Here is an 18,032-nt window from a genome sequence, read left to right on the forward strand (position 1 = left end):
ATCTGGTGTCAATGCTTTACTGATCATTAGCCTTACTTTGCATAAATGTTCATCCAGAATATATATGATCTAATTGTGTCTATGAATTCACTTGGATAATCAAATATGTATGTTTACTGAATTACTCAAATACAACTAGTCATAAAGAAATCAAGTCCCAGAAATAACTTTCCTTGACATGTTAAAAGTAAAAAGTGGTCACTATCCTTAAGCACTTTGCATCTTGATACTTGAAACATTTATTGCAATCTTAGAAAAGTATATCAGGTCATTCTGTAAACTTAGTAATGCATATGGAATATTAGGAACAAATTGGTGACAACGGGATTCTTGGAACTAGAATTGTAACAGATGTTTGAAACTATTATGACTCACCAATGTTGTACCTCTGTTCTGACACTGACAAACCAAAGTTACAGTATATTACCATGAAAAAATGAGTCTTAAATCTAAATGGGGAGGAGAGATATAAATGATAGCTCCTACTTTGTGTTGCTTGTACAAATGGTCTTTAGATAAATTCACCACTTCCTTAAATGATGAAAGATTTAAAGATGAAAAGTAAAAGGGAGACTAATGCCAAGAAGCCAACCTACAGTACCCCTCATTAAGTCATTTATGATGCTTAATGAGTAACTTTTGTGCAAAAGTAGCACCAAAGTTAATGGAGGTTCATACAAGTCATTTTACAATTCAGTACCAGTGCACTTGGTATCATCTCTTTGGAGATGACATTATGTACCGACTGCAAGAAATTTTAATGAGGTTCAGGTGACATGAATATAATACAGGTAAATCTCTATTCATACTTTTTTGCTTTCTGTGTCTTTTACAATCAGACTCTTCAGTGACTGACAACAGAAATTATGTACTTACTGTAATATTCACCAAAATATGTTTAATTTAATTCACAAAAAATGACAAAAAATGGTAGCACACTCCTCTACCATCAACAAATAAAATGGTCTTGAAGGATGCCCATCCAAAGTCTTGAATGTGCACTAGCTTCAGAGAGCGATGACATAGCAAGATATCAACCTCTGGCTCTGAAGTAACAACCATGGATTGTGTGCAGGTAGAATAGAAGAGGAACACTAACCAGACCATGGGTGGCTGGTGCAATATGCCCATTCCAATGTTTTATTATTTTTTTATTGGGGATGGCCATTTCTCTTATTTGTTACGAGTGAAAAAATATATACAAATACATAGCTGATGCTTTGCCGCCCATAAAACTAATACTCTTGTCAGACTGAGTATAAAGGACATATTTGAGCTGATATGGACTATACTTGCAAATTTAGTTTATTACAATATTGACAGCACACAGCCACATAATATGGTACACCACACAAAATATAAAGAGTATCATAACAAGTGAATGATAGAAAGCACAATAACACTTGATATGTAATGTCACTCCCTGATTCTGAAGTAAAATCTGTCTGGTGTGTTGCACAGGCTGTACTGGTGGCTGACTTGTGGTCAAAAAGCAAATACATTCCGTATATTCAACAGGTTAGAGTGTGTTACGATTAAGCTGCTTGTTGGAACACTAGAAGTATTACAGATAAATTTTATCATATAACTATTTTTGCAGAGATTAAATTAACTGTAGGTTCATGGTATCAAATAAAATATGGTTCAGTGGAAATATGCAAGATTAGAGTTGCATGCCTTTAAACCATTAACAACGGGTGACAAGATATCGTGTCAAGTGGCGGCAGGGTCAGTTGACGGGGACAAGATATTTGTTTGTGAATAGTCTTGGTCGCATCCAGCATGGGTGAGAATCCCGAGGCTTTAGGCATGTGAAATATCCCGGTGTTCCGACCATTTAGAGCCAAATTAGCCCCGTCGTTAATGGGTTAAATACACATTGCAAGTAGATTTTGCTTCCTTGCCTAGTTTTGTATCATGGTTTCAGTTAATGTTTGTAATAAATATGGTATAAGCCTCAACTAGTGAGATTAGATGACAAAAACAGCTGTTATTTTTGTGCTATCTTCATTCTATTATCCAATCATTAAGGTCTCTTTGGCTGTATTATAGGATATGAAAACATCTGGTGGCTCATAACACCTAATTTATTATAAAAGGATATCTAGAACTACACTGGTATATTTTTCACATTTTAGTGTTTTATACGAAATAGCAGAACCTTCAGAAATTTATAATAAACTGACAAGTGACATCAAATACTCTTTCCAAGTCACTGGTTATAAGGCTTGGGAAAGATTACAGCTCTAGTGATGGGCTCCAAAAGAACTGTTAACTATATATGATGGTGTCCAACAGCCCATCATGCTCTCTGTAGAATCAAAAGTTCCCACGGAAAGGAAGGCATTCAAATATGGTTCAGACCACACACACATTGTCCACTCTAACAAAGTGAGGTTCTTGTACAGTCTGTGTGCTTAACATAAAATAAAGCTTAGGAATTGGGGCCCATTACTTGGTAATTCTTCACCAACAGAACAAGTCAGTATCCACTTCCATATCTGGAAGATTAGCAACAAAGCAGGAAGATTTTTTTTTTCTTTTTTTTTTTGTAAAACTTCAACAAAATATTATGAACAGTGAATGATAATTAGGCTTGGCCCTGGGAATCTCACTTCCAAGTTCTCATCTGCCATGTCCCTCACTTCATTACTAATCAGTTTCCCATCTTTAACCATGTATCTCATCTGCAGGTCCATGGATTGTTCCACATGAAAATTTACTTCAATTTATGCCTCTTTTCTATATGAGTGCTAACCTATCAAGTTGAATGATTATGGGTATAATACTATGCAACAATGAGTTGCACAACAGAATGCTCACTAGAAACCCACTATATACTGTATCACCAGGTCTTAACACAAAAATTTGTGGGGTATGAATTTGAATAAACTGTGAACTAAAATAGTCACATGCAGGAGAAGTAAAGCCCAGTACCTGTTTATCAACATTCCCTGTACTCAAAAGCAGACACTCAAAAAGGTTTGACAATTCAATTTACAAGTACATTTTAAAATTAAACCCAATAACTCCCTTTAATTCAATTATTACATTTCCCTGCTCCTCTAAAATAATTTACTGTTAACCAAAATAAATAAAGGACACTTCAACATTCTGCCTCACAAGTAACTCCAAAGAGTACCTTTAACACCTTTCATATATACAAGTCATAAAATTAGGGTCTATCACAGAATTTAACAGTTGATATATTTATACATCTACAGTAGAAAGGAATACTCCCTACTAACTATCATTTAGGACTTCTTTTCAAGAAAATCAGTTCCCAAAGGACATACAGAAAGGCCTTCCTTTTAATACCATGATGCAACTTTCAGACTGTATCATTCACAGTGATTTACCCCAAGTTTGGCTCCATTTCTGTCCAAGACAATTATAGGACTTGTGAGAATGGTTGTTACCTGCATACTAAATTCTCAATCCAGTTTCAGAAGACATTGCAAGATAAACATTCAGGTGATAATGTTGGCCCTTATGTTTGCATTTTCACTCTTTGGTTACCCTTTTTGAAGTGATCATTCAGCCATTCTAAATATCACAAGCTCTGTTTGAAAACTTGCCTGAGGCCCATATGAAGGATATTAAACTTTCCTCTATTGTATAACAAGCATTAGGATAGTTTTATCTCCACAGAAGCCAACCAAGGAGCAAGAATCACATAAAATGTAAATCGCAAAAGATGAACACTACTTTCAACCATAGATATCTAGAGAAACAATAAAAGAGTGAGGATCATATAACTTCAAAATTTTCACCTATTTCCCGTAGGTGTCCATAAATGACCGTTTCATCTCTCATGATTTACAATTATTTCAATTGTTCAAAGGAGCAGCAGGTTCTACACAGCACTACAGTCTTATTTTTTTTGCAGGTCTCTCAAGCTTGCATACTTTATTAAACTACCACATTCAAAGCCACCCCTTTAACATCAGTTATTTTCACATTTATAAATCTATACACTTCTGTTTATGTTCACTGCAATGGCTGGCATGGTCACATATAAGCATGCTGCTCAGAGAAATACATGCTGCAAGTAAAAATATATTTCAGTTTATTTAAACAATGATATATCTAATGTTTATGTAAAGGTCACACTTTTTTCCCTTTCCCTAACCCTCAAGCCAAAATGTAATCAATAATTTACTCAATAGAAAAGCAAACATAACATTATGACCTATTTCCACCTGTCTTTCTTGATTACCTTGCAGAATAAAGTTACTTGTTTTCCAAACACTACTTGAGAGGACGAGAGAGGAGGAGAGAAGAGAGAATAGACAAGTGCAGAGGCAAGAGAAGATAAGGCAAGAGGAGAGAAAGGGGAGAGAAGTGAGAAACAAGATTGAGGGAGAAGGAGGGGGGAAGGAGAGAAGGGGGAGGGGGGAGTTAGAGAGAGAGAGAGAGAGAGAGAGAGAGAGAGAGAGAGAGAGAGAGAGAGAGAGAGAGAGAGAGAGAGAGAGAGAGAGAGAGAGAGAGAGAGAGAGAGAGAGAGAGAGAGAGAGAGAGAGAGAGAGAGAGAGAGAGAGAGAAACACTGGAACCATTAGGTGTGTGGTTAATGAAAAACTGCAAGTGAAAATGAACCACGATTTCAAGAATAATTCAATTACCCAGATATCCAATGTGGATTTTATAAATTTTAACTTAATCCATGAATCTACAAGTTACTATAATGAATGACTATTGAAATCATGGTTAATTGCTAAATATGCATGCCCATTCTGAAAAAGTGAAACTGTGTGGATTGGTTTAACTTTCAATTAAACTAAGCAACAATCAAGCATCTTAGCCATTAAAACAAAAATTACTTTGTACAAACATACATAAATGTTTGTGATCCAAACTATTACATACAATTCTTTCTTAAACTCTTCCTTACACACTAACTCTGGCTTGCTATTAAACATGTAGCCTTCCTTACAGTTTGGGAATGCAAGACACAGATAGTGTTTGGAAATTCCAGTTTCAGTGTAACACTGCTTAAAAAAAAAACATAGTCTCCTCTCTCCAACATAAAGTCTGGTGAAAACACATCTGACACAGAAATCGCTGGTTACTACATCTCCAAAATGTAATAACAGACTTGTTACTATGTACTGTTGCGAGTGTCAGACAGTAAACCTGTTCTTGGCGGTGGATCCAGACTTTAGCATGGTGTCTGTGTGAGCTTGAAATCCAATGCTCACCTGCCGGGGGATGTTTAGACGAACCTTCAAGACTTGACTGCAAAATGTAAAAAAGAAAAAAAAATTAGCCATTTCAGACTTTCTATATATTATAGAATTTTTTAAAAAATGCTATAAGTTCTATTCATATAGTGATCTACTTCTACAAGCAGTGTTCAGTTTCTACTGAATACTATGTGAAGGTATGGTATGTATCAATAGTAAAGGTAGATCAGCAATTAGAGGAGAGAGAAATATTAACATAAGCCATTGTCGCACGAGCACCTTATTGCCAACAAGTCATTGATAATGCATGCCTACTTAAGCCATGTCCAACTGGCAGAGCTTTATTCGATGTGACATCAGAAAAGGAGGAACAGTGTACAAAGCAGTCAGTTTTTCTTATTTCTGACATCACATCCAGCTAACCATGATGTAAAGTAAAGTCCACACATCTGAACAGAGCTTAGATAAGTATTTGGTACATAATCAGTGTATGGAAGACAATACTTGCAATATACAATCTTTGATTTGACCGAAAAGATCAAATAAAATGCACATGTTTTTAATTGTATAAAACTTAGTAACAATTATGTTATTTTGTACTTTCATTACAATTCACATCTGACCTGACAAGTTTCTGCTTGTGTGCTTATCTACCCCCTTGCATGGCTTGTTTAATATATTTCCATTGGGTTAAAATAAAATATGAATTATAAGTGTAATATCATGGTTTTGTTTTAATACTTTTTTTTTACACACGGATAGTTCCATAGGCACTTTGTAACCAAGGAATCACTTAGTATGTCTACCTGATCTCACCTTTTGCTATTCAAGTTAATTTATCATATCGTAATAAAAATAATACATAATAGTAATAGTAATAGTAGTAATAATAATAATAATGATAATCATCTACATTACTAACACTAAGTAATACAAATAAAATCTTTTCTTTCCTGAAAATTCAAGGAACGGGGTAAACTCATGAGGTCAGGTAAACCCACTAATTGAATCCTTGGTGATTATACAGTGGATGGTACATGTCCCAGTAATAAATGTGATGAAGTAGGTTATATATTATTTTGATCTGTGGTTTTGTTTACAAAATATTGCAAAAACAGTATTACATAAATTGATCGTTTGCACACTAATGCTGATTGTTCTCTTGCTATGTGATCATCAGACGCAAAGAAAAGGTGGACTTGTGCATGTTCTGTACTCGAGATGTATATAAAATATTGTACGAGGCCATACCTTCACATAGGTTAATCATGATGTAAACAGGAACTTATAGATATCTTACCTTCAAGAATCCTTAAATGAACATGCGTTCCTCCTAGAATTAATATGAATCACAGTTCATACTCCCTTGCCTATGCTGCATGTTGGCACTTACCACCCTAAATCCACAAATATCTTTCTTTTTAAACAATACCATGTACTCCCTATTCATGTCTATATAAATATTTCACTTCTTTTTGTAGATAGAACTAATGTTAAAGAAGCTGGCAATTTTTATAACCACATATCTGATGCAAAAGTCAATATATTTAATTTTGGGGCACTACAATATACATCACACACACACACACACCTATCAAGAAAACTGGTCACATGTATAAATATAGCAAATTACTCCAAAGGATAAGAAATTCAAAGTAGTTTTCCAAACTACTAAATTGAAAAGTACAAAAATCAATTTATTAATTACTGAACGTCTTGTATATTTCCAAAATGCGAGTTCACATACAGATAAGAATGTATAAAATAATTTCATCATCAATGTAAAAATAATTTGAGATAAACTCAACATGGCAACTAAATAAAAGATAAAAGATATAGATAAATAAATAAAACTTCATTAATTTTCATTTCAAAAGACTTGAATAAAATGAAATTATTTCTAAATTTGCAAACATTCATAAATGTTGGAGGAGGAAAAGGGAAACAAAAAAGAATAAAGTCTGACTAAATATACACCAAAATAATGGGCTGCATTAATTGGAAATACCTTTCACCTGATCTGTAATGGTGCAACATCTTTTGTAAACAATTTGTATGTGGACAAAAACTGACCTCAAACACAAATAATACAAAGTTCTATTTAAAACTAAAACAATCTGCCACTATTCAAAGGATAAGCAGTTTAAGAAAGTAATTTAAAATACTGTCTATTTACTAAAATGCCAAAAGTAATTCCACATTCAAAATAATTTCTCAAGATTCAGAACCTGTTGCAAAGACAAATATATTTGATCAGTTACGTAAATCAATACTTAAATTTCCTCGTTAGCTTCCATCATACCAGAAAAAAGGAAAAAACATATTCCAAGAGGGTGAAGTGCTTTGGTCACATAAGAGCCCTAACAAAATCTTAAATTGTGAAGAGACATCTTATTGCTGAGCCCGTTTTCTGCTGGGCGGCTGAATGGGCTTGGTAGTGAAGAGCTACATGACTGTAGGCCTTCAACTGGAATTTACATTTCTCGCTGAAATGGGAAACCAGCAACCTATTGTAGAACTAAAGAAATCTTTGGTAAATGTATGTAAATTGTTATGTAATCTTATTTACAGATTTTTTTTTTCTTTTTTCCAGATAGCCTTCTTTACTTGTATCAAACATATTGAACTTCAAAAAGAAAAAAAGGCTAATTTTCAGAGCAATATCTGCTTGCATACAAGACACATCTAGCTAAGAAAGAATTACTTTTCTAATCAAGTATTTTGCACATTAGTAAAACGTGTAACCTAATTAAGGTAAATTAGTCTACAATGAATGTCTATCAAATAAAAATATACAACAAAGTTTCCTATAAGCCCTGTCATTAAGCACATGAAGCAAAGATGTCATCATCTATGAAACTTGTTGTGATGGCTATTCTCTTGATAAATGTCCATAATTGTGGATTTTTTCATTACTTGGAAACTTATTGAAAGGGCTGTTACTATTGAGAATCTGTGCATAATTGTGCATTTTTGAATTAAGAAGTTACTCTGGGTTATCATATTATATACTAAATCAAACTATATAAATATTTGTAAATATCACTACATGTATAGTGTCTATTGTGTATTTCATATGGTTTTATCTAAATAAAAATCTACCTATGGCACAGTGCATGGACACACAAAACTACCATAGGCATGCACGTATACACACATGTGCGCCCACCTAATGACCCACACACACACAAAAAGACTACCAAACACACACACACACATGTGCACACGAACAGCCACATAACCACCCACCCAAACACACACACAACCATCCACCCAAACACACACACAACCACCCACCCACCCACACACACAACCACCCACCCACCCACACACACACACACAACCACCCACCCACACACACACACACACATAACCACCCACCCACACACACACACACACACATAACCACCCACCCACACACACACACACACATAACCACCCACCCACACACACACACAACCACCCACCCACCCACACACACATAACCACCCACCCACCCACACACACACACAACCACCCACCCACACACATAACCACTCATCCACCCACACACACACACAACCACCCACCCACACACACACACATTTAACCACCCATCCAAACACACACACACACAATTAACCACCCACCCAAACACACACACACATTTAACCACCCACCCAAACACACACACACACATTTAACCACCCACCCAAACACACACACACACACACACACACACACACACACACACACACACACACACACACACACACAAATGCACTGACAAAATGACAAGACAGATTAGTGCTAGAGTGTGACTATATTTCAAAGATCATTTTAAAATGTCATGCAATAAAATACAAAGACAAGGTTAATCTAATTAAAGCACTATTCTTTTGAAACTAAATCAAATTTATTACAATTCTTGCACTACACTAACTGATTTAGAACTTTGTTCAGCAAAGTAGCTCCAGTGATTTTATTTCAAGATAATAAAATAATACATTTATGTAGCACAAAGTTGATTACAACTGAAGGATGACATTTTCTAAATCCAATTAATCTTGAAAATGTTGCTTCACCTTTCTAACAAACGTTTATTACTTAATCATCGCTTATTAGTCCTACCTCTTAAAATTTGATTTAACAACTGTATTTTCTACCATTTAATATGACACATTAAAAATACACAAAGTTTTTATATCACTTTAAATATATTTAATCATCTTATTAAAAAAAAAAAAAAAAAAAAAGAAGGTAGTAATGTATCAGCCTACATTAGCACAGCCAGAGCTGTAGGTCACAGTTCACTGGTATTTCTAATCAAACATTTGGCGTGTTCAGGTGCATGCACTAGCATGAAATTCCTACAGGAACTAGTTTAAATGTTAGATAATCAAATCTCTGTGCCATGTGTAGCTATATGGGAATTGTAGTTTTTTGTTTCTACATTCTTTCTTTTACCTATCTAATGCCTGGTATATTTCATTCTTGATAGAATTTACAATATGACTGCTTGGGCAAAATAGTAGGCATGTCTGCCTTGACTTAAGCAGCAACAGTAACAGGAAATATTGAGTGAAAAAACATGAGTTCTGTTTACATATACAATTTTCATATTTCGCTTACTCAAAAATATAGACAATTATATTATGAAAAACAATCCTGATCATAGGTTCGGAGGGGAATAATAATAATAATAATAATAATAATAATAATAATAATAATAATAATTTTTTTATCTATAAAAAATTGATAAACCAGATCTAAATCATATGCCCCAAAATCCTGATCCACAAACCAAGTTTGTGAAAGATGGAAGAACGTAGTACACATTTTAATGTAGTAATACAAATATACCTCCCTGACCATGAATCAAACTCGGGACCTCAGAGTAAGAATCCCAGCTGCTAACCATTACACCACAACGACACACTAAAAGAATTGTCCAACCATACTGGCTCCAAGGAAGTTAATCTATATAATCTTGACTAGAGTAGTGATAGCAAGGTTTTACAGTAAAGACAATCACAATAATTTTCACACACAAACAACCTTGGTAACCTGATTTGTGACTTGAATTATTAATTCACTCCTGACGAGTGCCCATGAGGATTGTCTTTAAAACTTCACTCTTCAATTCACTGTATAAGGTTGCGAACTGGATTTTAGTCTTCGCCTAGTATGGGCATACCTACATCAATGCATTATTTTTTGGAGTAATAGTTCTGCAGTTTTATCTAATCTGAAGGTGAAAATACTTCAGGTTAACTTGCCAGTTTTTCCTTTGAATGTTATCAAATCTCCCTGCCCCAAATCCCTACAAAAAAAAACTGTATACAAAAGTCATTTTTCATTCTGGGTTTTCAAAAGATGGTAGCTTTGGAGTGCAACTTCAGAGTAGAGTGCCAAAAAATTTCCCCTCCCCTCCAGCATGAAAATCCTTCAAAACTCACCCGGTAATGTCTGGTGATGGCACACTTTCAAATAACTTTGATGTAAACATCAGCATTACTTACCTTAAATATCAGCAATTATGTATATCAAACTTAGTTAATTAATCAACCACTTTCAGGCTGAAATAAGCATAGAAATACTATAAAGTTCAATATCTACAGTGAACCAACCATGACTATTTGAATTTTATTGTTGATAAAAAAATCACCAATTATAATGAAGTTTTAGCAATAAAGCAACTACACTACCAGCAGTATGCAGAAGTTACTCATGATTGGCTGTTTGTGTTACTTTTGCTCACATATGAAGATAGTTACTAGTGGTGGTTATTTGTGCTAGTGCAGTTTTAACATAATACTTGACAAATCACAAACCTTTCCTTAAATAATAACCTTATTAGACTATCAACTCCCAACATAATACAGACTAAAGAATTTATTGGTTAGTAATAGTACTTGACTGTATAGTGCAGGACACAATCAGATGCAATATATTTGAAGTATTTACACAAATATATTTTGTTAAACAGATTATATGGAGGTATGGTCTTATGAACTAATAAATTATACTCTCTTAACTTACTGAAATTTGAGCCAAATAGTTTCAACTGTCAGAATCAATTTGCACTCACCCAATTTTCAGGATGCTATCATTCTTTTTTGCATCAGCTGTCCACACACCAATCTTGTCACCTTTGCCTCTCACATTAACAACAGCTCCACACACTTCATCACTATGCTCTTCAAAAGACTCTCCGATCATTAGCAGCAGCTGCAAGATAGATAAGAGTTCTATTTTTAGCAAAGTATCTTTTAAAGTCATAATTACCATCATATCACAAGGGAAAAATAGCTACTTACCACCTCCATCCAAAAGTTGTCAAGTTCAGTGGATCTCTGTTGCTTGTTGAGATTAATTAGCCATCGGCCACCTCGGCAGTTGTGTTCATCTTCCCACATGGGTTTAATCCCTTGCTTAAACATTGAGTAATCACAACCCACTTTCAAACGGGAAGCTGGTTCAATGTGGTTGTACAACCTGTTGAGCATTATGCTTAAATGAGTCAAACACTAGTTACAGCACATATAAATATTCTATTATAGCTGGAGATGTCATCCAGTTCTTACAATTGGAAAACAAGTTCTTACATATAAAGAGCAATTTTTTTCCATGCTTATCTATTTTCTGTTTTGAATCACAAAGTGTGTATAATTCCTTTAAGGTTTATATCATAAACAATCTAAGTCTTTTATAAAAAATAAGCCAAATATGAAAGGAAACTTACGCCCAGAAATCCTCGACTGTGTTGAAGCTAGCAATCTCAACTTGACAATCTTCCCAGCTGCGATTGCTTTCAATTTTGAAGAACCAGAGGGTCCAAGTGTTCTGTAGGGGGTGTTTTATAAGCATGTCTGGGGCAACTGTCTTCTGCCCGCCCTCCTCTTCACCCTTTTTCTGTTGCTGTTTATCATTCTGCAATAGAAAAAATATTAGGACATTTCAAAAAAATATGTGAAAGGGATTGCACCCTGCTAAAAATGCCCTAGCAGAAGGGTTAAGATAGCAACTGTAAGGTACATAATATCAAATTCATAAGGGAATGGAAGGGGTGGCTGGCTAAAATATGCTACAGTACCAGTATTACCATATCATACTTGGTACATTCCATTTTCAATGAAAGAGGGGAACTATCACTATCATTGAATAGGAAGAATAGGAAGGACTGGAGTGGATAGTATGGTATGTGTGGCTGGAGGAAACTTGTTAGACCCGTTACACATATCCACATATTTGCCATTTACCACAATTTTCAATGCAAAGTATAACAAATGTATTTATATAACAATCATACAAAAACAAAAATGGACAATTCCCTTAACACTCAACATTTTCCATATGTAACAAATATCTCAGCTGATGTTGTGGGAGTTAAACTAAAAAAATACATCCTTCAAAAGATATGAGGAAGTAATGCTCCACTTCCTCAGTCACACAGAAGCATTGCTACTTGGGACTATATGGCTTCTTCTAGAAGTAACAATATTGATGAACAGATACAAAGGAGATAGGAGAGGAGAGGAGCAGAGAGGAGAGAATTTTAATTAAAACAAAATTTAGGAGGAGGAGGTGGAGAAGGAAAAGGAGGAGAAGAAAGAGAAGGAGGAGTAGTAAGACAGGAGAAGGACAAAAAAAGTACTATTTCTTTCCTGGGAGAACAAGAGTAAATATTTATGAAACACTCTTAGGTTATTAGTTTTGCACTTGTTTACCTTTTCCCCCCCTTTAACCCATTGTGGAAAAGTGTTGCGACATACATGACAAGCGAGTTTTGGCCTGACAGCGGGTATCATGACATACATGAGGATAGTCGTCACAGCATTTTTGAAGATGTGCTATAAGTATTAACTATTTGGTGACTGATGATGGCTATTATAATTACAATTACTATAATTGTCATAATATTCAGCAAAATAGGTTTAGTCTAGAATTCCAAACATAGATGGCACCACTCGGTCTTAGCACCAGCAGGAACGAATGGCATCCATTCACGGTCTCTAGCAAGCAGTAACTTCAGAGAGAGATGAGACACAGCAAGATGCCAACATCCTGCTCTAAATTACCGGCAATGCAGAGTGTGAAGAGGAAGATGACCCAGACCAAGTATAGTGTCAAAATGTGTCCCTGTGCCAGTCTGACTGCCTTTGCTGTGGTACTCAGTCCTAAACATAAGTTTACTTCCTCTTCCCCATCTCTTCATGTAATCTTGGCTGTGGATGGTTATTTCATTTGTATTTATGAAAGTACACAAAACAAAAAATTGTTCTTTGTCCATACAACTGCAATACTTATATCACACTAAGTATAAAGAACATGAGCTGATATGGACTATAATACAATTTTAGACTACTGCAACATTGATAAAGACTCATATAGCACATATGTCTCAATATAAAAACACAAAAAATGGCTCTATTATTATATCTGTTGCTGTCTGCCATGGGTTAATTCTAATATATTAGATATATAATAGCCACCCACGTGATACCATGTGATATCAAATTGTGGGTATTCATTAATTCTCTCTTTTTCATTTTTTCTATTTCATTCTCTTATCTTACAGGCACACACAATGAATGATGCATTCTTTAATAAAACACATTATAAATAAGTGGCATGACGCACCAGTTTTTGGCCTGGGTTGCATTAATAATATGTTGATAGTCATTGTGGCATATTTGACATTATGGGAGAGTGGATTGCTGTGTTTCTCTATGATACTATGAGTAATTACTATTTATTGACTGATACTGCCAATTGCAATTATAATTACTATATTTGCCATAACATATGGACCAAACCACCAGACAACTAAGTCCAAAACTATTTACAAAACCTGTCTTCCTGCCAACAAACATCTTAATTCTGGCAAGCAAAGAGTTTGGACAATCTTATCATGTATTGTCCATGCCATAAAATACTAACCCTAAATTCTCAATGGAATGTATACATGCCATGAGATTCAATGTCAATACTCTGCTTGTCTTCAGTTATACTGTTACTTGCTAAACATATCATTGCAATCTTGATCATAATCATTATCACTCATAATCATCATCTTAATCCTATGACGTCGGTGCGTCACACTCGTGTGAACCAGCAAAATTCCCGATGCCGGGGCGTCATGCCAGTGTGATGTTTCCAATGCAATATTGCAATAGCCCGGCGTAGGGGTTTTCGCGTATCGCGTGCCCCGTCGGGAAAGGGTTAAGATACTATCGACAATTGTAGGTCAGCTTGTTTATGCTTGCCAACTGGTTTGCTTCCTGTTCTTAGCATAATACTAATGTTATTAGGGAAGCATGGCCATAAAGATAACTTTGCTCCTGCTGATTTTACTCTATCTTTTAATTTATAAGAAAAAAATAAAAATAAATAAAATATATGTTTTAGTCCTCCAATAAACCTACAATACTTCTTTAAAATAGAGTAACAAAAATATAAAAATATACAGTAAATACTAAAATACCAGCATTACAATCTTACCAAAGCTGACAAAATGGGAAATTATACACCTCAAATTTGAGTAAACCCTCAAATCATGTATTACACATTCAGAACAGTATTCCAAACATAAGGTTTAGAGCGATGATATTGCTGGCAAGGTGCCACATGCAGCCGAACTCAGGGAAAAAAAAAAAAAAAAAAAAAAAAAAAAAAAAAAAAAAAAAAAAAAAAAAAAAAAAAAAAAAAAAAAAAAAAAAAAAAAAAAAAAGATCTGACAAATGATCTCTCTAAAATCTCTGGCCAGTGGAACACCAACTGCAGAAACATACTCAGTATCATTGACTTAATGGTCATCAATGAGTGACAGAAAAGGGGCAATTGCAAGCATTGTAGGGATACTTAGTCTTGATACATAGCCCATCTATCAGAAAAAAAGATTTCAAGATGTTCAGTTTCTGCATAGACAGCCAAAGAGTGCCATCCTTTGATTAACACACCAACCATAACAGTTTCATGTTCCTTGTTCTTCGTGAATTGACAATGTGCTCAAAAGGTTTAATACCAAATAAGGAACCAGTCCAAGCTCTATCTTTCCTGAATGTATGTGGAGATGCATGCTGACTTTCAAGGTGTAGCGCCCTGGGCGCAGAGGCAACTGCAATTAGTATGGACACAGTAAACCTTATGGGCAAGTAGATCATATAAGCCACATCTTTACATTCTGTTATAAAGTAGATAGAAGTACAGTGGAACAAAGATACATTTATGCATATACTATTCACAAACAACCCTTAATTTTCCTGATCTAATTCATTTACTACCCCACTATCGGGCCCAAGATGGTTTTTGAAAACACAGCCAACCAACAGTTTATTATCTCAAGCACGGCTTGATTAATTTCACAACAAAATGAAGCTTAGCATCTGGTTAATGATCTCTCAAATTTTCTTGTGCCCTGAGCTGGGTGCAAGGTATGTTGACCAGTGATACAGTGACAAGAATACATTGCACAACTGTGCATGAAACCAACATTGAAAGGGCAAAAAAACAAAATTGATTGATGATAAGCATACATATGCTCAACATCATTTGACAATGAGAAAGTCCCTGTGTATGTTTTTACACATTTGCAATTAGTTTTGTTTCTTTCCTGTCTTGGTAATTATTCAGAATAAAACACTACATAAAGAAAATTCAGGTGTCGACCATAAACACACAAGACATTATTAAGCATAAGAAATAATTGCATAAAGTAGAAGGAATGGATGAATGATTGTGTGTGTGTGAAAGGAAGGCCAAACTTTTGTCATGAAATTGATCAAGCCACATTTGAGGCAGTTAAACTTCAGCCTGGCTGATTTTCCAACACTTTCAATTTTAGTACGTACGACGAGTTTAATTTATCCATAATACTCTTACACACTTCTAAACTTTTAAAAGCCTTATACTGAAAAATATGCACCAATAAGTATTTCACACATGTGCCACACCAAATACATCCACTGTAATATTAGTGATGTGCTATCTTACTTGATTTCTAGTCCAAATATAAATTGTGCTATATATGCAATATGAATTCTATTGATAACCCATCTCTTTATTTTGTTTTCCAAATCTATTTGAAATAACTTTGGAGGACAGTGATAAATCAGGGAAACCATTGTATCTGTTTACATATGATATCACGCTTGAGCATGACTACATCTCAAGGCATGGTCGATAGGAGCTTCATTAAAATCAAGAGCACTTATGACATCATCGAGAATGTGCTCAAGATCTGACAAAACAAAAACAGGAAAGTCACGCCAGAGCCAAGCCTACCTTAGGATTTAGCAAGACATAAATGCAGCTGATGTTTGTGCCACTATGCTCTGGCAAAGGTAAACAAACTTCTACCATGCATATTCTGACATGACATCCTGTTGACCTCACACAAAGTTTATCATCAATTAAGGATCCATTCAGAGCTCCCTCTTGTTGCCCATACTTGGGCCAAGTTTGTTATCTTAGCCAGAGCATGAGACGTGGAGGCCATGAGGCAGTTTCATGAAGAGCAACTCTAAACTATTACCCTTACTTTAGCAAGCAAGGTATGGAGAACCAAATCTTCCTCATACAAGTTTGAGTGCACGTATGGACTTGGACACAATCCTTCCTACAATGAACCTGTGGTTTTCAGCATTTCTAAAATGGTCTAAAGCTTCTCATTTGATAAATTACAGGCCTTCAGAAAGAAGAACTAAAAAGAGAAATCACGACCTGTTTTCCCCTGCCTGCCTCTACGGCCCAACGTTTGGCAACAAAACGCGATAATAATTCCTTTTACGAACATTCACCAAAATCAACGTCATGATCCGCCGTCCATCTGCAACCAGGTCTGGTCTCGTGGCTGTCTATTATACACGGAAACAAGGTCAGCTTTTCCTCCTGGAGAGCGGCCCGGTCACACGGGACGACTGTCACACCTACGTTATTCTCCCTCTCGTAAGTCTCCTTCCTTTACATGAATGAAAAAGTGCTCGGACGCTGCACGGCGACTGCCAGCCATCCCTCGATTACACAAAAGCCTTCCCGAAGAGGACTCACGGGACGAACATCTGCACACTCACCTCCATAACGTCCAGCCCGTCAGCAGCCATGTTGGATCTGGCCGTGGAGCCAAAGAGCCAAGAGCCAAGAGCCAGGCCGGGAAATAACGCAAGTGAGCCTCGCCTTGCGCACTACGGAACTACTCGGCTGGGACTCGCACGACTCCTTTCGTGGGCTTTCTTCTCCATAAATTATTTATTGGTCATTGCACTGTGTTACTGGACGTATTTCTGGCTGCATAATTGAAATTGTGTTCCCTTTCGTGAAAGCCTTGCATTCGAAATCGTCATAACAATGACAGAATTCCAAAATATGTAGTTCATCAACCCCGCTTCAGTTAAACTACGTAGACCAAACGGTTGTGGAAATTAAGAATTCATTCAACCTACTAATGAGTGTATGTAATGAATGAGCAGCACTTTAAGTGCAACAGCACGCAATGTGAAATGAAGCCATCGTGTGCCGTGCTGTACTTGAATGATGGCGGTCTACAAATTGACACGAAACAGGAAATGTTTTAATGGAATTTGACATTCACCAAATAAGTAATACTATTTTCCCTAAAATTACACTCGGGACTGCCACATGAATGGGAAAAGGTTACGATAGTGTTAGAGTTTGTACGGAACGGAAATATTGCGTTTAATTCTGAATATACACATGTAACAAGAATAAACAATAGGCGGAAATAAAGCGTGTAGTTCTGAATATATTTATACTACAAATGATAGCAAAGAAATCCTTTTAAAAGAAATGAAATGATATTTAGTTTGGTCTCTTTACAACAACAACAGTGTCGTCCCCTGTGACTGCG

The 18,032-nt window shown here is 35.6% G+C and overlaps 1 protein-coding gene across 2 annotated transcripts; it reads right to left on the reverse strand.

Moving 5' to 3' along the window:
* Positions 1 to 2,069: 2,069 nt before the first annotated feature.
* On the reverse strand, positions 2,070 to 17,710 carry LOC122247068 (eukaryotic translation initiation factor 4E). Of its 2 annotated transcripts, none has more exons than XM_043006054.2 (5): positions 17,239 to 17,710; positions 11,910 to 12,097; positions 11,485 to 11,662; positions 11,256 to 11,395; positions 2,070 to 5,237 (listed from the first exon to the last, which is right to left on the reverse strand). In XM_043006054.2, exons 1-5 carry the CDS (start codon positions 17,266 to 17,268, stop codon positions 5,123 to 5,125), a joined length of 651 nt encoding a protein of 216 aa, XP_042861988.1. In that variant the 5' UTR covers positions 17,269 to 17,710; the 3' UTR covers positions 2,070 to 5,122. The 2 variants fall into 2 exon arrangements, with proteins under 2 accessions (XP_042861988.1, XP_042861989.1); XM_043006055.2 differs by lacking the exon at positions 2,070 to 5,237 and adding an exon at positions 6,862 to 7,671.
* Between the last annotated feature and the right edge of the window lie 322 nt (positions 17,711 to 18,032).

This window comes from Penaeus japonicus, unplaced genomic scaffold (assembly GCF_977035675.1).
Source record: "Penaeus japonicus unplaced genomic scaffold, GWHDUDI00000001_assembly GWHDUDI00000013, whole genome shotgun sequence".
Taxonomy (NCBI): Eukaryota; Metazoa; Arthropoda; class Malacostraca; order Decapoda; family Penaeidae; genus Penaeus; species Penaeus japonicus.

Excerpts from the sequence above, each read along its gene's own strand:
- LOC122247068 (XM_043006054.2), bottom strand. The coding sequence starts at position 17,268 with ATGGCTGCTGACGGGCTGGACGTTATGGAG. Across the intron at positions 11,396-11,484 it reads ACAACTTTTGGATGGAGGTG|CTGCTGCTAATGATCGGAGA; the intron begins GTAAGTAGCTAT and ends TCTATCTTGCAG. Across the intron at positions 5,238-11,255 it reads GATAGCATCCTGAAAATTGG|TCAAGTCTTGAAGGTTCGTC; the intron begins GTGAGTGCAAAT and ends TACATTTTGCAG.